The sequence below is a fragment of the Neophocaena asiaeorientalis genome, unplaced genomic scaffold (genome assembly GCF_003031525.2).
Source record: "Neophocaena asiaeorientalis asiaeorientalis breed wild unplaced genomic scaffold, Neophocaena_asiaeorientalis_V1.1 scaffold275, whole genome shotgun sequence".
In the NCBI taxonomy this organism is placed as follows: domain Eukaryota; kingdom Metazoa; phylum Chordata; class Mammalia; order Artiodactyla; family Phocoenidae; genus Neophocaena; species Neophocaena asiaeorientalis.
Window position 1 is genome coordinate 4,139,257 of NW_020173679.1, and position 23,711 is coordinate 4,162,967.

Sequence of the window (23,711 nt, forward strand, 5' to 3'; positions counted from 1 at the left end):
GGATCAGTAAAATTTTCCTGGTGCTAAGTGGTGCCTATGAACAAAGGAAAGGCTAATCTGTGATTGAGAGTGGTAACCTATAACCATTAGAATACTATGGGTTATAGGCTGAATTGTATGCCCCCAAAATGCATAGGTTGAAGCTCTAATCCCCAGTACTTCAGAGTGTGATTATATTTGGAGATAGGGCCTTTAAAGAGGTAATTAAGTTAAAATGGGGTTGTTAGGGTCACAGAAAGAGTGTGAGACACCAGACCCAGACACATACATAGAGAAGACCATGTGAACACACAGGGAGAAGGTGGCCATCTGTAAGCCAAGGAGAGAAGCTTCACAAGAAACCAAACCTGTCAACACCTTGATCTTGGACTTCTAACCTTGAGAACTATGAGAAGATAAATTTCTGCTGTTTAAGCCTCCCTGTCTGTGGTATTTTGTTATGGCTGCCCTAGCAAATTAATACACAGAGTGAAATCACAAACACCATAAGGATAACCTGCAGATCCTACCAGCATTAAAACTGGTGCTCGAGGGCTGCTTTGTTCAACCAATAATTTTTAAGTTTTTCCTCTATATTAGGCCCTCAACTAGATGTTAGCAGACTACATAGATAAAGCTTCAAGTTAGTAACGCTAACTTGATGAAAGTGGCTTACACATTTCCCCTCTCTGAAAATGTGTCCCCAGGAAAACACCAGTCACCATGAATTTGTGAAGGGAAGTCACATTAACTGTTCCTTCTCCCAAATATCCCATGAAATTCAAGAGATGTAAAAGTCACCTTCTCCTATACCAACATCTTCCAAGGAATAAAATGATCTTACCCAACCCTTCCAGTTCTTGAACTACTTCCTTCCAAACAGGCTCAATATGGATACAGCTAAAGCACCAATCTGAGGTGATCTTAATGAGGTAGGGTTTCTTGAAGCTATCTGGAACCACTTCGTTCACATAATGTGAAAAGTGCAATAAATACTTTTCATCAATTGAGTCTCGCCGTTCAGAATTAAAAGGGAAGTGAAAAAATGGTTCATCAAAATAAAAATTCTCATGGAAATGGCGGAAGCGATACTCTCGCTGCTGCTTCTGGTGGCCCTGGTTCTCCCCGGCATCTCCATAGTGGTCATAATGTGATCTCTTTTCTTCATTGGAAAGAATCTATAAAGAAAGGGAAAAAAAAAAAAATAAGAAATCCGGGAAACGAAAGGAAAAAAAAGAGATCATCTAAAGGACTTTCCTGTAAGCAGCTTGGAAGACATAGGAAAAAAATAAATGTAAAGATACAACACAATCAGATGTTTTAAACACAATCACTCACTATACCATGAAACACTTCTCTTAATAGAAAAATTAAGTGTTTCAGAAACAAAATACTTCAGTTGTGTAGCTACTCATGATCATCTTGGCTTTAAAGATTCTGAGCTATCACATTACTAAACACGTCAATAAAGCAAAGAAAACTTAATATAACTTTGATCGCTAGGGCTCAACCTCGAGAACGTTGACTCAGTCATACCGTCTAGGTTGGAGTCATTCAGACGAAGGTATGGAAAGCTGAGAACACCGAAAAGTAGCCACAGGATTGAATTCTGTGACTGTATGTTAGCCGACTTTGTCTTACTTAGAAGTGACTTTGACGTCTAAAATTCAAGAACCTGTTTTAGGAGGAAGCATCAGTCTATAAGCCAAGCACCGCCTGGGGAAGAACATTACCCGACACAAATCAGGAAGCCATGGACTTATCTTTCTTGCATATTCCAGACCAACTTACTTAACCTGATAGTTGGAAAACTGTTAAAAACGTTGTGTTTAAATGTATTTGTAACCTTAACTCACTTTAATAAATATAGGCAAATTGTTCTGTGATTCTTTAGTATAAGTTTCTAGTATATGTGCTGCCAAAGTGAGCATGTAATATAAGGAAATAGAGACATATGTTCAGGGTGACTCTAAAATTCCAATTAAAGCCTTTAAAATAGGCCAGTTTTCCTAAGAGCTGAGTGTTCAGGTACTAGTTTCAACATATTGGATGTGGCCAAATATGTTGTCTCTACCATCACCTAGAAACGGGGTCAAGGGCATGGGGAACATGCCCTCTCCGAGAGGACTTTACCAAACTGATCACCTCAGATATATTTTATAAGAGCTAAAAGATACATCACAAAGTTTGCCACGATACCTCGTAAGCTTTGCTAATCTGAATGAACTTGTCTTCTGCTCCAGGATCTTTGTTTTTGTCAGGATGCCTGAAACACAAAGGGGCAGGCAGTGAGGATGGATTTACTGTTCTGTACATGGTCAACTGACATCTTCGTACACACAGAGGCAAAGGGAAGGGCATTCTGTTAGGACAGTTTCTTAAAAATGGGAGGAGCAACGAGTTGCTTCACGTGACTACAGTAAATAAACTGTGAACAGGCAATTTCTTCCCAAAGCGCTTCAGCTGGGCACATGTTCAAAGCGCCAGAGAGCGCTCCAGGCTGTCACTGAGGAAGGGTGGGATGTGTATCTGTCTTTACGCTGCTCCCAAACACTGCTGGAGCTCAAGGGTCAAGTCACTTATCCGTAAGAACCAACTTCTTTTCCCGGGATGGCAGCATTTCATCCCAATGTTAGAATGGTATCAATGTAGGTATTTCTTCTGACAACTCAGGTAGACAAAGCAAACAGTTTTTAGGATATTCCATGAATTTGTTTAGTAACAGCCATGTTCCAAATGGTATCTTGCTGCTGATGTTCTAATTAGAACATTTTAGTTTTCACTATTCCCCTGGTTATCCCACCTGCCTGACTGCCTACTTACAAATGGATAATAATTACAAGGCCACATGTTTTAAAATGTGAGAAAAATCTAGTTTATACAAAGTGATTTCAACTAATACTGGAACTAATATTTGCTATTATACGCAGTTGGCAATATATTATTCTGTAATCTTCTTGTATTGGTACCAGTTTCAGCTTTGGGGATTCTAAAGTTTTGGAAAGTAGGGGCTGGGTTTTACTTCCTTAGAACCGCTTAAGATCTAAATCAGTGTTTTATACCAACTGATTTTTCAATGTTCATTTTATTAAGAGATTCTATTACAGAGCTTATTTTTTTGTAATCACTCCTGCTAACTTCTAGTACATTTCCTCTAGCAAAGGTTCTGGAAAGAAACAATCCACTGGGAAGCAAATGACTACTAAAAACAGCACCAAGTACATCGGAATAAAAAAAATGTACAACTTGACCAACTTATTCTAGCAGGAACATGTTTGAATGAATTATACCAATATTCTGACTTCTCTAAAAATAAAAAACCTTCAAATTATTGGCTGTTGAATTTAGACATCATTCCTCCCTTAAATATTTAATCCTGTTACGAATATTAGTAGGGAAAAAATCTCAGCTAGATGTCAATGAAAATAATGACTTAAGGAAACAAGATGGTGGTTCCAAAGTATGTTTCTGGATGACTGGAAAAAAAAAAGTGCTTTCAATGTTCAAACTTAGGCCAAAGGTTGAGAAGATAAAAATTATGCAATTGCATAAATGAAGATTTAACATACAGAACTCTTTAGGGGAAGAAGGGAAGGGTAGGAAGGAGCTTTTAAGGAGACTGAACCAAAGACAGACTACTGAGACCTGGGTTAAAACCACAGATCCTGAAACAGAGGAAACCAAGGCCCAAGAACAAGGAGGATACCATAAGACGGTTTTAGCTTATAAGGAATATTTTCCTTATTATAGGAAGATACCACAAAGTTGAAAACATTTAGAAAAGGATAAATTCAGCTCTAGGAAAGTACCATCTAATGCTATTTTCAGTGTACATGAAACATTTCACAGACTACAATATTATACACACCCTTTAAATTTCAAAGTGAAGAAAATACCGTACTTGGTATCTACTGGCTGTCTAACGCTACCTTTAAGGGAAAAAAAACGAAGGTAGAAAAAGTAATATAGGAAAGTATCAGACAAATCAATTACTGTTGAGGTGAATGACTACATTATACCCATTTGCTTCAAATCAAATTTTATGATGCCTTTTTCTTGGGGTGGGAGGAGTTATTCTGCCAGTGTAGATGACAAAAGGAAAGTACCGATAATAAAACTTAATTATTGGGAGAGAAACAGTTTTTCTGAGATAAAAAGTAATTTAATATGGTTTCTGGACTACCTGCCCTTTGTTGCAAAACCTCTATATATCCTAGCTCCCCCCATCGCCTCCTCGGAGCGGTTCTCTCAGGATTACTTGAGATGCTGCCTCTCGGGCTTGAAGTCCTAAAAATTCTTGCCAAATAAAACTCACACACACACAAAAAAAACCCACCAGAGGTTTCACCAAGCAAAGGGAAAGCTCTTGAGCAACGTAAGGAATACTATTAAGTGGTGAAACAGCAGAGGAAGGTTACAAATCCAATTCAACAATGAACCATTCCCAACTGTGACAGCTCATTCTGAAAAGTCAAACTGGGAAACTGCTATTCTCAGTGTACAGCTGACCCTTAAACAACATGGGGCTCAACGGGAACTGCACAGTTCAAACCCATGCTGTTCAAGGGCCAACTGTATATGAAACCATTATGAAATGAAACAAAGTGTTCCATTGATAAAATGCTGCCACAGCCAAACAGCAGAAAATAATAGTACAGCGAAAATACAAAGGTGAAGTAAAATTTTAGATTTTCATTGGATCAAATTTTAGACTTTCTATGGTGACATATTATGCCTAGAGAGACTCTAATTAAGGAGGAGAAGCATATGATTTACTTAATTAATATCATAACACCTTTTTTTAGCTCTGGAAGATAGAAAAGTCAAAGCTGTACATTTTAATAGATCCCACATAACCAAGCTATCATTTCTGCTTTCAAATTGTGTCAAAGGCCACATCCTGTCCAAAAGAATATTTCTACCTTGTGAATTAATTCAAAGGCCACACTGTGTCTAAAAGAATGTTGTTACCTTATGAATTGCAGATTTATGTATTTTGCTTTAAATACAAAGAGGCAAGAGTCTGAAATGATGTAGAAAAAAAAGCAACTTTGCTGTAGAGTCCCTGGAAAGAGGCCATGCATAATCAGAGATTGTGTTTTTAGTATCCAATTCGGGGTTCCTCATGATATGAATATATGGTCTAAGATAGTTACATATTCAAAACATTCAAAAGTATATATTAAACTATCTTTCACCTTTACTGCAACCAACTGAATACCCAGACGCATCTCTCACTGAAGAAAAATGGTGTCAGGCAGAGTCATGCACAGCCCGCAGTGTCATCTGCACGTGGCAGCTTTGCTCCTGCATAACTTCCTACCCACTCAGACACTAACCCACTCACTCTCGCTTCTGCCCAGATGGGTAAGTGATTAAAAAAGAAAAGAGCAGGGCTTCCCTGGTGGCTCAGTGGTTGAGAGTCCGCCTGCCGATGCAGGGGACACGGGTTCGTGCCCCGGTCTGGGAAGATCTCACATGCCGCGGAGCGGCTGGGCCCGTGAGCCATGGCCGCTGAGCCTGTGCGTCCGGAGCCTGTGCTCCGCAACGGGAGAGGCCACGACAGTGAGAGGTCCGCGTACCGCGTACCGCAAAAAAAAAAGAAAACAGCAATAAACTACCGGCTGGTGCAGAAGGTCAACCTATGGAACCCACAGGTCTTACCAACTTACCAACCATGAGCCTAGTTCCTCCCCGGAAAAACAGGGACAGCAATATCCTCCCTCAAAGGGTAATTATAAGGTTTAAATGAGATAAACAGCATAGAACCTGAAGCCTAGCATGCAGCAGGTACTTGATGATGGCTCCCATCCCAGACTTCCTCTCCTTACTTCTGCCAGCTTTAGCCGCCTGTGTCCTCACCATCCCTTCCTCCTCCTGCTGCTCCCCTCCAGCTATATAATCTAGCGCTTCTACTGTGTCATGTCCAAGGCATCGGTGGAAGAAACCGATGTTTGTCCAAAATAAGGTTTAAATTTATTGCTATCCTGCTAAATCACAAACACTTGCTTATTCCCCAATGTCTACAGGTAAAATTAAGATTTTTCTATGTGATAATTTTTTAAAGTAATGTACTCAGTTCCTGAATATTCTTACTAAATTGAGGGCAAAAAGCTCTTACTATAAAATTTTTTTGAAAGCTTAAAAATTAATAACCTAGACAATAGGACTGGATAGTGTTCTGTTTAGCAATGGCACTCATAAAGAGTTACTTTATGGGGCTTCCCTGGTGGCGCAGTGGTTGAGAGTCCGCCTGCCGACGCAGGGGACACGGGTTCGTGCGCCGGTCCGGGAAGATCCCACATGCCGCAGAGCGGCTGGGCCTGTGAGCCATGGCCGCTGAGCCTGCGCGTGCGGAGCCTGTGCTCCGCAACGGGAGAGGCCACAACAGTGAGAGGCCCGCGTACCGGAAAAAAAACAAAAACAAAAACAAAGAGTTACTTTATGAATGCCGGGAAGGGCAGCTTATCCACTCTTGACTATATATATTTTATATATATAATTTATAATATGTTAAAAATATATTTATTAAAGTTTCCTCCTACTTACTTTAACATTAAATAAGTGAACAGTATCAAGGCAATTCTTTAAGCCAAAGAATTCCTAACAGGGGGTTTCATAGTAACAGAGGCTTTGGATCTCATCACTAAAAATTCTAGAATCACACGAATACAAGTCCTTCCACATAAAATACGTTAGACAAATATATATTATATATTTAATGAACACAGAAACAGAGACAAATAAAAGCTAACCATAATTTAGGCTTCATTCTCCTGCTAAAACTGCTTAGCTTATTTTAAACTGCTATTTCTTTGTTTCACCTACCATTCCCGGGCGAGCTTCTTATAAGCCTTTTTAATATCAGCCTGACTGGCTGTTCGGCTGACCCCTAGGACTCTGTATGGGTCAAAATCCAACGCAGACAGAATTTGCAGGATCAGAACCAGAACTATCAAGAACTGCCAGGAAATGCTCAACTTTTTCACTTCCATTTCTCTTCCTTTCCAGAGCTGAAATGATTGAAGAGGCAGTAAGTTTTACTGGTAGAAATCTGGAGAGTCTTGCTTTCTAGGTAAAGGTATAAGATATACAGATGAAAAACAAAACAAAAGATATTTTGCAGGAAAAGTGCCAAGCTGTTTGACCACATCTTCTTAAATGAACAATCTTGCTACTGTTTTTGAATATCACAAATAAGAACTATTATAGATGAAGAGATGAGCAATAAGAATAGCAACTCTCCAAAATCCTTGTATCAGAAAAGCTTCAGGAATGACTGAAAACGAATGAGAAGAAGAAATAATAAGCAAACGTGGGAAAACATACACAGGGAAATCAAGGCAACTACATCTCAAATACACTATTTCACTTATTCTGACAATAATAGTTTAAACTTAAAATATGTGGTTAGAGAATACCTCACTGAGCACATGCTAAACAAATTCATGAAATCTTAAGATTTACCATGTGCTAAACTACAAAATGAGATAGTTGTGATGCTCTTGGGAGTTAAATAAGTATAAGAATGAAAGTGAAATACTCTAAAAAAACTGCAGTTACAACTTTGTGTGCCCCAATTCTATTCTTTCTCACCATGCCCATTCAAACAAGAAAATAAGAAGCTGTTCTTTAATCACCAGCAATACTGTCATTACAAATGGAGACCTCAGATGAAAAAAAGTGGTGAGAAACATTTTAGTTTGCCACGTGAAGGGGGATTAATGGCAAAGATCGTAGACCAGGCATGATCTTCAAATGTTAAAGCTCCAGCTCTGGTGAGTGTAGTGACTGAATTCACTGTGGATTTTGGAAATAATCCCGGCTGGTAAATGAACAAGGTAGTGCTGTACTGCAGGGACATTTACACTCCAGGAGTATGATCTTTGTGATATCACACAATGATTTTTCAAGGGCCATATCTTTGGTTTCTCACAAATCACTAAAATTTTAAGGATCAAGTATCTAATATGGCATCTTACTTAAGGGAGACAAAGCTGTAACACTGTGGATTTTGACAAGTGGGAGTCTAAATTCTCAAGAAATTGACTAATCTGATGGCCACTGTTTAGGACTGCAAGCATGCTGAATAAAATCCTAAAACAAACCAGTTTCTTTTCTGTAAAGGCAATCTATAACCTATTCTCTCACAAAACACATACAGCACGCTAAAAACTGAGAAGGTGATGTAGCTACTAATTAAGCACATGGACTCTGGAATCCGTCTAACATTGGGGTCTGTCCTCTACCACTTTATGACCTTGGCCAAATTACTTAAAACTTGCTAAGCCTCATGTCCTCCTTCATAAAATGGGGGTAAATAATACCACCTTGAAAGGATCAAAATGGGAGTTAAACGTATGTAAAGGATTTACTGAGCACGGGGTCAGCAGCCAATAAGCGGTATTTACTGCCATTATTTTTTCTACCACGCAGTGCAACCAGTGCCTTATTCAACTGTGTCAGTTGCCTCCACTTAGAGGGCCCAAGTGCCGGGGGGCTGTGTTCTTTTGCTGACAGCTCGACGGTGCCGGCCTCAAGGCAGGAAACAACCTGCCCAACAGGTAGGCTAACGCCCTCGGGCAGTATACCCCGGACCAGGCAGCCGGTCCCAGAGACATGGTTAGCTCTGAGCCCCGCCTCGAGCTCCCGCCGGAGGTCGCAACCCTCCAGGAGACAGCCGCATCCCTCGCCGCCCCCGAGAACCCTGGGCCAGGCCCTATCGGCTCCGGGTTCCCCCCGGGCCCAGCGGGGACCGGGAACGAGGAGGAACTGACGGGAGATCCCTGAGCCCGCCCGGCCCCGCAGCGTCTGCGGCTCCGCGCGTCACGCCGGGAAGTAGTTACCTGGAAAGGGCACCGTCCTAACCGGCTGCAACGTCCGTGCTCCAGTTACTTCCCGGGGCCGAGAGCCTCCGGTCCACCAGCGCTCGCCGGGGCCTGGGGAGGGGAAAGAGGAGGGACAAGCCGGAGGGCAGTCACGTGATACTTAAAGGCCCGGCGCACCAAAGGCGCGGACTGAACCGTTCTAGGGCTTCAACTTTGAAAATCTGTTTTGACCCTTGCCACCCGCCGTCTGCGCGTGGACCTGGCGCGGTTGTCATAGGAACGAGGCTCGCGCTCCGGCTGGATCCAAAAGGATGGTGGCGACCAAAGAGGCTAAAACGTCCCTCCTAGCGAGGCGAAGTCGCGCTGCATGATGGGATGCCAAAACACCTCCCCTATCCAGGGAGGAGTTTCCACTTCTACCAGGAGATGGCCCTTGTCTAACAACAGTTGCTGGGGTGGGGAAGCAGTCGCTGGTCCCTATATTCTCTTTAACCCTATTCATAGAATCCTAGAGCGTCAGAGTTGGAAGGGACCTTAGGGATCGTTTCTAGTCCAACTCCACCGTATCCTGATGGGGGAGATTGAGACCCAGAGACGGGCAGGGACTTGCCCAAGGCTTAGAATCCAGGACTCCTAATCCTATATACCCAAAAGCGATCTCCACTCTAGAATGTACCAGGTCCTGTCCTAAGCACGGGAAAGAGATATGTGCATGGTGATGCTGGTGGGGGCGGTGGAGGAGAGGCACAAGTGAGTGAGGTAAACTTTCATTGAGCCAATGACATAGGTTCCTTGGGGATGTAAAGAAAGAGATTTCATGTCCTCTCTGCCCTGCTTATTTAGTCTTTATCTCCTTTGCATTTATCACTATCTAACATACTGTATCTTTTATTTATTTATATTGTTTATAATCTGTCTCCTCCCACTGGAATGTAAGCACCTAAAAGCAGGGCTTTTTGGACTTCCCTGGTGGCGCAGTGGTTAAGAATCCACCTGCCAATGCAGGGGACACAGGTTTGATCCCTGGTGTGGGAAGATCCCACACGACGCTGAAGAACTAAGTCCATGCGCCACAACTACTGAGCCTGCGCGCTACAACTGCAGAAGCCCATGATCCCTAGAGCCCTCACGCCTAGAGCCTGTGCTCCGCAACAAGAGGATCCACCGAAATGAGAAGCCTGCGCACTGCAGCAAAGAGTAGCCCCTGCTTGCTGCAACTAGAGAAAGCCCGCGCGCAGCAATGAAGACCTGACACAGCCCAAAATAAATAAATAAAAGCAGGCCTTTTAAAGTCTGTTTTGTTCGTCTCTATATTCTTGGTGCCTCTACAGACCTTGGCACAGATAGGATCTCAACAAATATTCGGGAATAAATGGATGAATGGGGCTGAGGTTTCACTGCTCAAGAGAAGACATTCTAAAGTGGATTCCCGGTTGTGTGTGGACCTTGAGTTGGGCTCGGGTTTAAATCCTACTCGCCTCTGCCACTTACTACCTCTGTGATCTTGAACAGTGACTTCACTTCCTACAGCCCCAGCGTCCACATCTGGGAAATGGAGGAAAAGACTATCACCCAGGTAGGATTGTAGTCAGGGAGAAATGAGGTAATACAATGTAAAGTGGCTAGCACAATGTTTTTTTAAATTGAAATATAGTTGACATAGGAGCAATTTTTGAAATGAGGAAATGAGCCGTACAAACTGATCAGAGGACATGATTTCTGCCGGGTTTTTTCTTTGTGGGAGGTGCTAGGGTGGGAGGGAGGGAAGAGGGGAAGCAGGGCAGGGGGCTAGAGGGGAATCATGCCCAGGAGAGGGTCGAATGGGGCGGGACAGACCATCGCTCCAGGCATGACAGTCTCTTACTAGAAGAGTAACCCACTCCGACTCTGCGAAAGCGAAGGGGTAATGAATTCCCGCAGGGGCCCTTGACGGAGCTGCGCGGGTGTGCCCTGGGGGCGGGTCGACATCTTCCCGCGCCGCGCACACTTCAGGTCACAGATGGGGACAGCGAGGCCGCGCGGAGAGGGTTGCTGAAGCCACACCGTGACTTAATGGCCGAGCTCCCGCCCTCTCCTCTCGCGTCTGTGCCACGCAGTACCCGCTCCCTTTGGGGAACCATTGTCAGGGAACCCCGTTTTCCCGCAGGGCGTCGAGCCCACTAAATTGCCCAGAGGAACCAAACAACCCCAAACGCCTTTTCGAGGGTTTGCTAAAGCGATTCCATCAGAGTACACCGTTAGCTGCTGCAGCGGTGTACTGTTTTTTCCTCTTCTAACGTGGAGGTTCAGGAAACCCATTTGGGCGGTCAGACTGCCTGACGCTGTATCCTCTTCGATCTGCAGTGTCCTGGGCTGTGAAGTGGGGACAACAGCAGTATTGTCCTGAGGGCTAAAAGAGATAACGGGTGTGAAACAGTAAAGTTTCAGGCACAGAGTGAGGGCACATCATATGGTAGCTGGCTGTGCCCTGTCCTCCTTGGCCAGCCCCTCATGAGTTACGATTATGTTTTGTAAGGGGTTTGGAGATGAGGGGCCTACTGCAGGTAATGAAGAGAATAATAAAGTCAAACATTTGAGGTTCTCTTTAAAAGCACTGTCATGTCTTTGGCTTATTTGACTCTCCCCACAGGCCTGTGAGGTCAGGAGGGAACAGGAGGTTTTTGTATTGTTTTGTTTGTTTTTTGCGGTACGCGGGCCTCTCACTGTTGTGGCCTCTCCCGTTGCGGAGCACAGGCTCCGGACGCGCAGGCTCAGCGGCCATGGCTCACGGGCCCAGCCGCTCCGCGGCATGTGGGATCTTCCCCGACCAGGGCACGAACCCGTGTCCCCTGCATGGGCAGGCGGACTCTCAACCGCTGCGCCACCAGGGAAGCCCACAGGAGGTATTTTTTTACCACAAGATACAGTGGGAATGTGTGGCTTCCTAGAGGCCCCTGCACAGTGCCCTGTGGGCTGCTTGCAGGCCAGTTTCTGCATCATCCAGGAACTTGGCCTGATCCAGTGAGGAAGTCTTTAATAGGATAAATATCATATGGAAAATTGCCAATGAATAATAATATTACAAGAAGTCTTATGAGCATCTGCTGTGTACTGAGGAGTGGAAGTGATTTGAGGCCATACCCTTGCCATCAGGTACATTCACAGGAGTCATAAACTCGAATGTCATTGGAGGCCCAATGGGTGGGCACTAGAGCAGGCAGCCTCTGCCCTGCCCCACAGCTCCAGATGAGTATGGTTATACCAGAATGTTGGCCCAGTGTTGCCAGGTCAGGGTTTTTTTTTTTTTTTGGCTGCGCTGTGTGGCTTGTGGAATCTTAGTTCCCTGATCAGGGATCAAACCCAGGCCCTTGGCAGTGAAAGCGCAGAGTCTTAACCACTGGACCACCAGGGAATTCCCGAGAAGCTGGAAATCTTGATTTCGATGTCGAGTTCCCTGATTTTAAATGTTAGCAAAAATAGCACAGGGAGCTCTTCTCAATATTCTGTAATAACCTAAAGGGGAAAAGAATTTGAAAAAGAATAAATACTTGTGTGTGTATAGCAGAATCACCTTGCTGTACACCTGAAACTAACACAATATTGTTAAGCAGCTATACTCCAATATTAAAAAAATGTTAGCAACAAATTTGGAATTTTTAAAGAATGTCTTATGAACAATGGGCCACCATTTTGCCACCCCTAGTATGGCGGAACCACATGGATCTGGGCTGTCATCTGGCTTTGTTACATATTAGCAAGTTGCAGCACCTTTCTTAGACTCAGTTTCTCTCATCCATAAGGTGGGGATAATTGTAATTTAACCCCTTAAGTTTGTTGAGGAGGACTAAATGAAGTGATGCATTTAACACAGTGTCTGTGAGTGTTCAGTAAATGTTGAGAGAAACCAAAACACCACGATTTACTTGCAGAGAAGTAAGCATGCAGCTGATTTTGCTAATGAGAATTACCTTCTCAATGATAGTATAGGTCTGTGCTATTCAATACAGGAGCCATTAACCACATGTGGCTATTTCAATGTAAATATGAAGTAATTAAAACTGAACAAAAAATGCAGCTCCTCAGTCATATGACCCAAGCTCTCAGTAGCCACGTGTGGCTGATGGCTGCCATATTGGACAGCACAGATAACATTTCCATTATCCTGGAAAGTTCTCTTGGACCACGGTGCTGTAGGATATTTGAGGACAGGGTGATGTCTTATCCCTGTGGAACTTGCCCAGAGCTGGGCCTCAAAGGACAACCAGCAGATAACCTGATCCCCGTCTCGTTGTCTGGTACCACCATCCTGACACCTGTCAACCTGGACCATTCCTGCAACTTCACAGTCCACCCGATCAATGCCCAAGTCTTGTCAATTTCCGCTCCTTATTTCTCTGGTATGTCCTCTCGCTTTTCTCCATTCCAGCTGCAAAGTCTCTGCCACCACCTGACTTGGCTATGGCCCACTCCCTGCCATTGTCCACCCTACCCCCAGGATGATTTTTAAATTTTTATTATTTATTTATTTTTAATTTAAAAATAAATTTATTTATTTATTTTTGTCTGTGACAGGTCTTTGTTGCTGTGCACGGGCTTTCTCTAGTTGCGGCGAGTGGGGGCTACTCTTCATTGCAGTGCACGGGTTTCTCATTGTGGTGGCTTCTCTCGTTGCGGAGCACGGGCTCTATGCATGCGGGCTTCAGTAGTTGTGGCACGCGGGCTCAGTAGTTGTTGCTCGTGGGCTCTAGAGCGCAGGCTCAGTAGTTGTGGCACTTGGGCTTAGTTGCTCTGCGGCATGTGGGATCTTCCCGGACCAGGGATTGAACCCGTGTCCCCTGCATGGGCAGGTGGATTCTTAACCACTGTGCCACCAGGGAAGTCCCAGGATGATTTTTTAAAAGGCATCTGACTCTGTCACTCCCTTCTTTTTATTTGTTTATTTATTTGGCTGTGCCGGGTCTTAGTTTCATCACTCGGGATCTTCATTGCAGCTTGCGGGAACTTTTAATTGCGGCATGCGAACTCCTAGTTGCGGCATGCGGGATCTAGTTCCCTGACCAGAGATCGAACCTGGGCGGCCTTCATTGGGAGCGCAGAGCCTTAGCCACTGGCCTACCAGGGAAGTCCCCGTTACTCCCTTCTTAAAACTCTTCAGTGGCTTCCACAGCTTTCTTGACTCAACAGTGCAAAGGTCTCCCCTCTCACTTTGTCTCCCCCCTTATGTCTCTCATTTCTCTGAATTCACTACTCACTTCCTAATGTTCCCTGGGGTCTCAGCTAAGATAGTCCCTCCTGGAGGCTTCCCTGACGCCCCAAGGCTGAGTTGAGTGCCCCTGTACCCTTCCAGCCCCATGTGCTTTCCCTTCTGTCACTTCTCTCTTTGCTGTGTCGTTGATGTGTCTGTTCACATCCCCCGCTAGATGTTTGGTCCCTGAAGACTGCGACGCTTTGCTGCTGCATTTTCAGCACTTGGCACGGTGCTGGGCACACCGCAGACACCTCCAACATACTGATCGAAGAGATAAAGACTGGCAGGTGGCACACGCTCAGTGCAACTACAGGCTCAATGTTTGCGGAGGTGCCTGATTGTTTAGACTTAGGTAGATGGGGAATGGGGGGACAGGGTGAGATTCACAGGAAGGCACGTGGGTAATAGTGCCATGTCTTTCTTTCCAAACAGCGGGCAGGCTCTGGGTCTCGGCGAGATCAGGCCAGGCAGCTGATCACAGATCTAGAGACCCGAGGGAGTCAGGCCCTTCCTTTGTTCATCTCCTGCTTAGAGGACACAGGCCAGGAGACTCTGGCTTCGTTACTGAGAACCAGCAGACAAGCAGCAAAGCAGGATCCAGAGGCCATCAGACCCCTGAACCTCAAGCCTGTGGAGCTCGGACCAGTGAGCCTCAAACCAAAGGAGCTGAGAGGGGTGGAGCAGGATCCATCGAGGCCGAGCCAAGGAAAACTCGCTCCAGTGGTGCTGGGGCCTGAGGAGCTCTGGCCAGCCAAGCTCAGGCCCGAGGTTCTCAGACCAGAGGCACCCAGGCCAGTGGACATTGGTTCTGGAGGATTCAGTGAAATCCGTGAGTACCAAGAGTGGGTGGTGGGTGGGTGTACTGAGCGGTCATTGAGGAGTGACCAGTGGTACAGCTGGGTAGGGTGAGGTTTAATTTAATTTTGGTGTTGTCTTTCTGAGTACTCGTAGGGGATGGGTGGACTGTTCCGGTAGGTCTTCAGGAGAGCCCCTGCTCTGAAAAGCATGTGTTGAAGTCTGTTTTGGATGTTGGAGGTTTTGATCAGTATTTCCAGATCAAGCTATTGTTTAGGATTTTGCCTTTGGTTCCAGGTGGGTGGTGTGGACTAGCCCAGGCCTGGGGGCAGGAGGGAGGCAGCTGCCTGTTAAGTGTCTGCCCCAAGCAGGCACCGTACATACCCTTACCTCCTTCCCTCACAACAGCCCTGCAAGGCACGGGAAACTGAGGCTCAGGGAAGTTAAATCATCACCCAAGGTCACAAAGCTGCATCCGGTAAAATGCAGAAATCCAAAGAGTGCAGCTGGGTGATTTTTACCTATGTGTACACACAGATAACCAAACCCCAGATCTTGAAGACATAGAACATTCTATGGGGGTGGTGGGGGGTTGTGGTGGTGAGATGAATTGGGAGATGGAGATTGACATATATACACTAATATGTGTAAAATAGATAACTAATAAGAACCTGCTGTATTAAAAAAAATAAAGTTAAATTTAAAAAATTGCATTTTCTACTTAAGGAATTTAAACAAAACAAAACAAAAAACAGACATAGAACATTCTGGTGTCCTATCACACTCTCTTGTACCTCTTTCCAGTCTATTCCCACTCTTATCCCATCCAAGGGAATCACTATTCTGAGCTCCATTGTTATAGATCCCTTTTGCTTGTCCTTGAACTTCAATATAAATGAAATCCTATGTAAACTTTGAGTCTGGATTCTCTTGCTATCATTATGTTTGTGAAACTCATTCATGTGGTTGTGCATATCAGTAGTTAGTTCTTTCTCATTACAAGGTAGTTCTTATTCTGAATCATCCACAATTTATTTAACCATCTCTTGTTGATGGACATGTTTTTTTGTTAGGGCTTCGTTTCCATGGCAGCACATGGAGATCCAGCACATCCTTTTTCATGGATGCCTAGTGGGCCATTGCATGGATGCTAATAATAATAATAGTAGTAATGGTTAACCTTACTGGGTGCTTACTTTTTGCAAGGCACTGTCTGGAGTGCTCAATAAATGATTTATTATATTTATTTATTTATTTTTGGCTGCGTTGGGTCTTTGTTGCTGCACGTGGGCTTTCTCTAGTTGCGGCGGGCGGGGACTACTCTTCATTGTGGTACTCGGGCTTCTCATTGTGATGTCTCCCCTGTGTTGGGGAGCACGGGCTCTAGGCGTGCGGGCTTCAGTAGTTGTGGCACGTGGGCTCAGTAGTTGTGGTTCGCGGGCTCTAGAGCGCAGACTGAGTAGTTGTGGAGCACGGGCTTAGTTGCTTTGCAGCATGTGGGATCTTTCTGGACCAGGGCTTGATCTCGTATCGCCTGCATTGGCAGGCGGGTTCTTAACCACTGCGCCACCAGGGAAGTCCCCTCAATAAATGATTTAATTTAATCTTACCAACTCTCTTGTAAGGTAGGTACTACAGTTTTCCCAATTTACTGTTTTTTGTTTGTTTGTTTGTTTTGTTTATGTTTTTTGGCCGTGTTGCTCGGCTTGCAGGATCTTAGTTCCCCCACCTGTATATAAACAAACAGGAAATAAAATAACTCACACAAGACCAGTAAGCCCCAAATCATGTAGTTAGTGAGATGTGGAAACAGGACTGCAGTCCAGGCTTCCCCACTGTCTGCTCTGCTGTATGGTCTCACATGTACTTTGCACTGTATTTCATTTATCCAACCTCTGTTAACGGACATTTGTGTTGTTTCTGCAGTGGCCTTCCATGTTCATCTATCTCCGACTGGGGATACATTTCTAGAAATGGAATTACTGGGTTAAAGTGTACATGTTCCCATCTGATAGATGCTGCCAACTTGGACTTCAAACACATGCCATTTTATAATCACACCAACCATAAGTGAAGGAGACCATTTTCCCACACTCTTGCCAACAATGAGTATTAACATTTTTTCCTATGTGATGGGCAAAAAGTGGTATCTGTTTTCTGTGCTGGATAACTGCATGATTTTGGATGACTCATTAACGCAGAGAAACAAACATACATACTGAGGGTCTGGGGAAGAAAGCCAGTTCTGGAACTGTTCATGTGTATTATTATTCTACCATTAGGGAGGGAGGCAAAATGCAAAGTCCAACTGTTGCTATCTTGTTCGGGGAAATGTCAGTGTGAGTCATTTAGGGCCAACAGTCTTGGCTTAAAGCTTCCTGGTCTTGTGTGAGTTATTTTATTTCCTGTGAATATTTTTTCCCAGTGGGTCACTTTAAAATGTATCTATTGATACACAGTGCTTTTCAGGCCATCAGAACAACCCTGGGCAGTGGTAGACAGGGCAAGCCCCTCTGTTATCATGCCCCATTTACAGGGGAGGAAGCTGGGCTCTGAGAACAGCTCAGTCACAAAGCAAGTTCAAGGTCAGAGCTAGGACTTGGGCCTTGGTCTCCTGGCTTAATAGAGCGACTGCCCCATCCACCCATGATCTGCTGAAGGATGTCCCTTTTAGGAGCTGGGCTGGAGGCTCCTAAGTACTGCACAGGAATGTTTCCCAAGGTAGGTTTCATGGTGACCCACAAAGGAAGAGTTCTGTAGTCATACCAGTGGATGAGTAGGATTAGGGCCATCAGCTGGACTTCTCAGAGCCTTTAATAAGTTAATATGGGAAAGTGTGCTCTAGGTCAAGGTTTCTCAAGGGGGAGGGGCAATCTCCCCTCCCCACAGGAGACATTTGGCAATGTCTAGAGACATACTTTGTTGTTACGACTGAGGGTGGGTGAGTGCTGTTGGCCTCTAGTGGGTAGAGGCCAGCGATGCTGCTAAACATCCTACAATGCACAGGACAGGCCCATAACAAAGAATGATCTGGCTTAAAATGTCAAGAGTGCTGGGCTTGTATATACATACTGCTCTGGAGTATGAGTGTTAATAATAAGCATAGCTAAGCTCACTTCTATTAAGCTGTCAGACGTGTCGGGTTTTATGTACCTCACATGTACTAAAGAACTGAGGCATCACCGCAGCCCTATGAGGTTGGTAGTTGCTCCTCTTATCCAATAATACAGATGGGAACTGTAGAGGCCCCGAGACTGAATAACCTGCCCAATGTCACGCAGCTGGTAAGTGGTAGAGTAGGGATTTGAACCCAGGGACTCTGGCTCCAAGGTCCAGATCCACTCCATCTACTGCCTCATAAAGAACTAATTCTCTCATTCTCTTTCTTGTTCCTGTTTTTGTGCCATTTACTCATTAGTTCACTCAGATATTTACTGAGCACTTGCTGAGACCTAGGCATCAGCCTGGTGTTGGGGACGCAGCATTAAACAAAGCTGCAGAATCCATGCCTTCACATGGGAGGGTCAGACATTCAATCCATGCCTGCATAGCTGGGTCCTTAATCACCGCTGTGGTTAGTGCCTCAAAGAAATTGAATACAGTGCTTTGGGGGACTTACAGAGTGGGTGGCTTTGTCTTTTGATGTTCGGTGGGAAATGCCTTTTCCTTCAGAATGGAATTAACTTTCTTGGTTTTGGACATGATGCCTTGTCACTGCTTGTCTCAGCCAGGACCGCTTGCAGGGGGCGGGCTGGGAGAGCTGTTGGTGGCGGCATGAGTCAGGGTTCTCCAGAGAAACAGAATACAGATATAGGGATGTATAAAGAGATTTATTATAAGGAGTTGGCTCACGTGATTGTGGAGGCTGAAAGGTCCACAGTCTGCTCTCCTAGAGACCCAGGAAAGCCCACGGTATATTTGTGGTCCAAGTCCAGAAGCATGAGAACCAGAGAGCTGATGCTGTACCTTCCAGTCTGGGGGTGGAAGACCCATGACCAGCTCAAAGTCAGGCAGCGAGTGAGTGAATTCTCCCTTCCTCCACCTTTTTGTTCCATTCAGGCCCTCAACGGATTGGATGGTACCCACCCACCGTGGGGAGGGTGATCTGTTTACTCATTCTGGAGATTGAAATGCTTATCTCATCCAGAAACATCCTCCCAGACATACCCAGAAATAATGTTTAAGCAAATACCTGGGCATCCTGTAGTCCAGTCAAGCTGACACATAAACATAAATTGGCCATCATGGTGGCCTGCTTACCTGGGCTAAAACTTTCTTGAAAGTTGGCTTTTTAGCCCTACCTGGTCTCCTGGCCCCTTCACCGTGGAGCTGGTGACTGTGTTCACCTTCTATTAACAGTCAAGCTCTCTGAGTCTCCAGTTCCCCTCTGGCAGCTGGGGATAAATGACAGTCCTTCGCAGCTGCAAGGCCTGCTCCGAGGAGTCAGTGAAGCCATTCTTGGAAAAGACTTCACGTGGGGCCTTGCCTCGGGCGAGCACTCAGGCTGGTTGGCTTCCTTCTGTGATTTCTGAGTTGGCAAGGGCCAGCGCTAGGACATCTACCCCTCCTTCCCTTGGGCAGCAGAGAGGATGTGCTTCCCCCCTTCTCCTTGTGCTGGAGACATGGGCATATGCCCAGTAATGCTCAGGCTATGACTGATTTTTTTGCACACACACTTGTCCATATGTGCTTCTTGTCCCCACGGGAGCTGTCATTTTGGGAAAAACGGCTTTCACGCATGGTACATCTGACCATGTCGTCCTCCGTGAGGGTCCGCAAGCGTGCCGTGCTCTTGTACCCCTCCCTGCCCGTGTTAGTGCTGTGACTGCTGCCTCGAGCCTTCCCTACCTCTTTATTTTGGTACCTTTGTCCGTTTACTCCTTCTACATGTCCCTGTAGCCTATGGACCTCTCAAGAGCAACCATTTTGCTTTGTGTACCTTTGAAAATTTTTTATTTATTTCTATTTTATTTTTTATTTATTTTTGTAATTTTTACTTTTTTTTTTGGCCGCGCCATGCAGCACGCAGGATCTTAGTTCCCCGACCAGGGATTGAACCCCTGCCCCCTGCAGTGGAAGCGTGGAGTCTTAACCACTGAACTGCCAGGGAAGCCCCCCCACCTTTTTTTAAGTAAAAAGTAAAAAAAAAATTTCAAGCTTTATTTAGGTATAATTGACGTATAACATTGTGTAAGCTTAAGGTGATGATTTGATACATGGATATATTATGGAACGATTACCACGATAAGGCTAGTTAACACATCCATCAACTCACATAATTAACACTTTTTGTGTATGTGTCATGAGAGCATTTAAGATTTACTTGCTTAGCAACTTCCAACTATGTAATACAGTACTGTTAAATATAGTCACTGTGCTCTACATTAGATCCTCAGAATGTATTCATCTTAAAATTGGAAGTTGGTACCCTTTGGCCAACATTTCCCCACTTCTCCAGCTAGCCACCACTATTCTACTCTCTGTTTCTATGAGTTTGGCTTTTTTAGATTCCACATGTAAGTGAGATCATATAGTATTTGTCTTTCTCTGTTTGACTTATTTCATTTAGCATAATGCCCTCAGGGTCCATCCATGTTATCGCAAGAGGCAGAATTTCCTCCTTTTTTGTGGCCTAATAATATTCCATTGTATATATACCACATTTTTTATCCATTCATCCTTCCGTGGACACTTGGGTTGTTTCCATGTCTTGCCTATTGTGAATAATGCTGCAGTGAACATGAGGGTGCAGATAGCTCTTCAAGATCCTGGTTTCATTTATTTTGGATATATACCCAGAAGTGGAATTGCTGGATCATATAGTATTACTATTTTTGATTTTCTGAGGAACCTCCATACTGTTTTCCATAGTGGCTGTACCAATATACATTTCCACTAACAGTGCACAAGGGTTCCCTTTTCTCCACATCCTTGCCAACATTTGTTATCTCTTGTCTTTGTTATTTGTTATCTCTTGTATTTGTTATCTCTTGTCTTTTTAATAATAGCCATTCTAACAGGTATGAGGTATATCAGAGATTTGCATTTCTCTGATTAGTGATGTTGAGCAACTTTCATGTACCTCTTGGCCATTTGTATGTCTTCTTTGGAAAAATGTCTATTCAGTTCCTCTGCCTATTTTTTAGCTGGATTATTTGGGGTTTTTGCTATTGAGTTATATGAGTTTTTAATATATTTTGGATATCGATCCTTGTCAGATACACGGTTTGCAAATATTTTCTCCCCTTTTGTAGGTTGCCTTTTCATTTTGTTGATTTTTTCTTCTGCTGTGTAGAAGCTTTGTAGTTTGATGTAGTTCCGCTTGTTGATTTTTGCTTTTGTTGCTTGTAATTTGGTGTCATATCCCAAAAAATCGTTGCCAAGACTAGTGTTAAGGTCTTGTGTTTTCTTTAAGGAGTTTTATGGTTTCAGGTCTCACATTTAAGTCTTTAATCCATTTTGAGTGATTTTTGTGAATCGTGTAAGGTAGGGGTCCAATTTTATTCTTTTGCATGTGAATATCCAGTTTTCCCAACACTATTTATTGAGGAGACTCTCCTTTCTCAATTGTATGTTCTTTGCTCCTTTGTCATAAATTAATTGTTCATATATATGTGGGTTTATTTCTGGGCTCTCAGTTCTGGTCCATTGATCTGTGTGTTTTTCTGTCAATACCATGCTGTTTTGATTACTATAGCTTTGTAGTATAATTTAAAATCAGGGACTATGATACCTCCAGCTTTGCTCTTTTTTCTCAAGATTGCTTTAGCTGTTTGGGGTCTTTTGTGGTTCCATATAAATTTTAGGATTATTTTCTATTTCTGTGAAAAATGTTGTTGGGATTTTGATAGGGGTTGCATTGAATCTGTCGATCCCAATTTTATGTTTTTGATGTCACAATTCATATCTTTTATATTGTGTATCCATTAACAAATTATTATAGCAATAGTTATATATAATATTTTTGTCCTTTAACCTTTATACTAGAGTTAAGTGATTAACACTCCACCACCACAGTATTAGAGTATCTGATTTTGACTAGGTACCAGTGTGTTCTATATTTTCATGTGTTTCCACGTTACTAATTAGCATCTTTCATTTCAGCCTGAAGAGTTTCTTTTTGCATTTCTTGTAAGGCAGGTCTAGCAGTGATGAACTCCCTCAGCTTTTGTTTGCCTGGAAAAGTCTTTCCATTCCTGAAGGACAGCTTGGCTGGGTAAAGTATTCTTGGCAGGCAATTTTTTTCTTTGAGCACATTGCATATATCATCCCATTCTCTTCTTGCCAGCAAGGTTTCTGCTGAGAAGTCTGCTGATAGCTGTAAGGTGGTTCCCTCGTATGTGAGGAATTTTTTTCTTTTGTTGCTTTTAAAATTCTCTCTCTGTCTTTGATTTTAGACAGTTTTATTGTAACGTGTCTTGGAGAAGATCTTTTTGGGTTGAAATTGTTTGGGGATCTGTGAGCTTCTTGAACTTGGATTTCCAAATCCCTCCCCATATTTGGGAAGTTCTAAGCCATTATTTCTTTAAATAAGCTTTCTGTCCCATTGTCCCTCTCTTCTTCTGAGACTCCAATAATGCATAGATTGTTTCTTTGAATGATATCCTACAGGCTTTACATACATAGGCTTACTTCGTTCTATTTCATTTTTTTTTCTATGTTTTCTTCTGAATGGGTAATTTCAAATGACTTGTCTTCTATACAGATTCTTTCTTCTGCTTGGTCACGTCTGATGTTGATGCTTTCTATTGCATAGTTCGTTTCATTCATTGTATTTTTCTGAGCCACAGTTTTTGTGTGTGTATGTGTTTAAGATTTTCATCTCTCTGTTAAACTCCTCATTTTGTTTGTGTATAGGTTTCTTGATTTTGTTGAATTGTCTTTCTGTCTTTTCTTATAGCTCACTGAGCTTCCTTAAAACAATTTTGAATTCTTTATTGGGCAAATCATAGATTTCCATTTCTTTGGGGTCAGTTACTGTGGAAAACTTTGTATTCTTTTGGTGGAATCTTGTTTCCTTGATTTTTCATGTTCTTCAAAGTCTTATGTCGCTGTCTTTGCATTTGAAGAAGGTGTAACCTCCTCCAGTCTTTACTCTTCAATGTGTCCTATATAATTGGATTTTTGCACCAATCGTGTACTGGAACTTCTCTGCTGGACTCCTGGACTTCCACAAAGGCACTCTTGTCCATGGGTGATTGTGAAAATTGGTGTTCTTTGGGAGGAGGAAGGCGGTAGAAAACTCTTAGTCTGCCATTTTGATGATGTTACTCTCTCACTTTAGGGATCATTACTGCTAATTCAGGAAATGAATACATTTTTCAGTTGTAGATAATGGTATATTTTTGGGGTGCAGTGGAATTTTGGAAATGAGCAGTTGTTAAAGATTTAAGTCTGTGGCCTAATAGCAGTCTTCAGGCTAGGTAAAACCATTTCCAATTTAAAAGATGGAATGTAAATGCCTTTCTGGCATGACTTCTATTTTTTTATTATTATTATTATTTTTTGTGGTACGCGGACCTCTCACTGTTGTGGCCTCTCCCGTTGTGGAGCACAGGCTCCGGACGCGCAGGCTCAGTGGCCATGGCTCACTGGCCCAGCCGCTCCGCGGCATGTGGGACCTTTCCGGACCGGGGCACGAACCCGTGTCCCCTGCATCGGCAGGCGGACTCTCAACCACTGCGCCACCAGGGAAGCCCCTGGCATGACTTTTAAACTGGCAAAAGAATAGTTCCCAACGAGGTCCAGGCCCAGTCTGAGCAATGAATGGCACCATAGTTGGATCATGAGAATAGTCTCCAGTGTGACTTGGAGATGGTCAATGTGTTCTATTTGTTTAAAAAAGAAAAAGTCCTGTAATCTTGTAGGCTGGTGGCCAGTTG

At 43.8% G+C, this 23,711-nt stretch overlaps 2 protein-coding genes across 2 annotated transcripts in view; one reads left to right on the forward strand and one right to left on the reverse strand.

Moving 5' to 3' along the window:
- Positions 1-9,109, reverse strand: part of DNAJC16 (DnaJ heat shock protein family (Hsp40) member C16) — a 39,043-nt gene extending 29,934 nt beyond the window's left edge. The window contains exons 1-4 of the mRNA XM_024749815.1: positions 8,826-9,109; positions 6,808-6,992; positions 2,179-2,245; positions 824-1,157 (exon numbers count right to left, since the gene is read on the reverse strand). Coding sequence (XP_024605583.1) covers positions 824-1,157; positions 2,179-2,245; positions 6,808-6,974 — 568 coding nt within the window. The 5' untranslated portion in view covers positions 6,975-6,992; positions 8,826-9,109. The remainder of the gene's footprint in view (positions 1-823; positions 1,158-2,178; positions 2,246-6,807; positions 6,993-8,825) is intronic.
- A 410-nt stretch (positions 9,110-9,519) lies between these two features.
- The window catches only part of CASP9 (caspase 9), a 31,114-nt gene continuing 16,922 nt past the window's right edge, over positions 9,520-23,711 (forward strand). The window contains exons 1-3 of the mRNA XM_024749993.1: positions 9,520-9,557; positions 10,320-10,383; positions 14,467-14,863. Of these exons, the coding sequence (XP_024605761.1) occupies positions 9,520-9,557; positions 10,320-10,383; positions 14,467-14,863 (499 nt within the window). The remainder of the gene's footprint in view (positions 9,558-10,319; positions 10,384-14,466; positions 14,864-23,711) is intronic.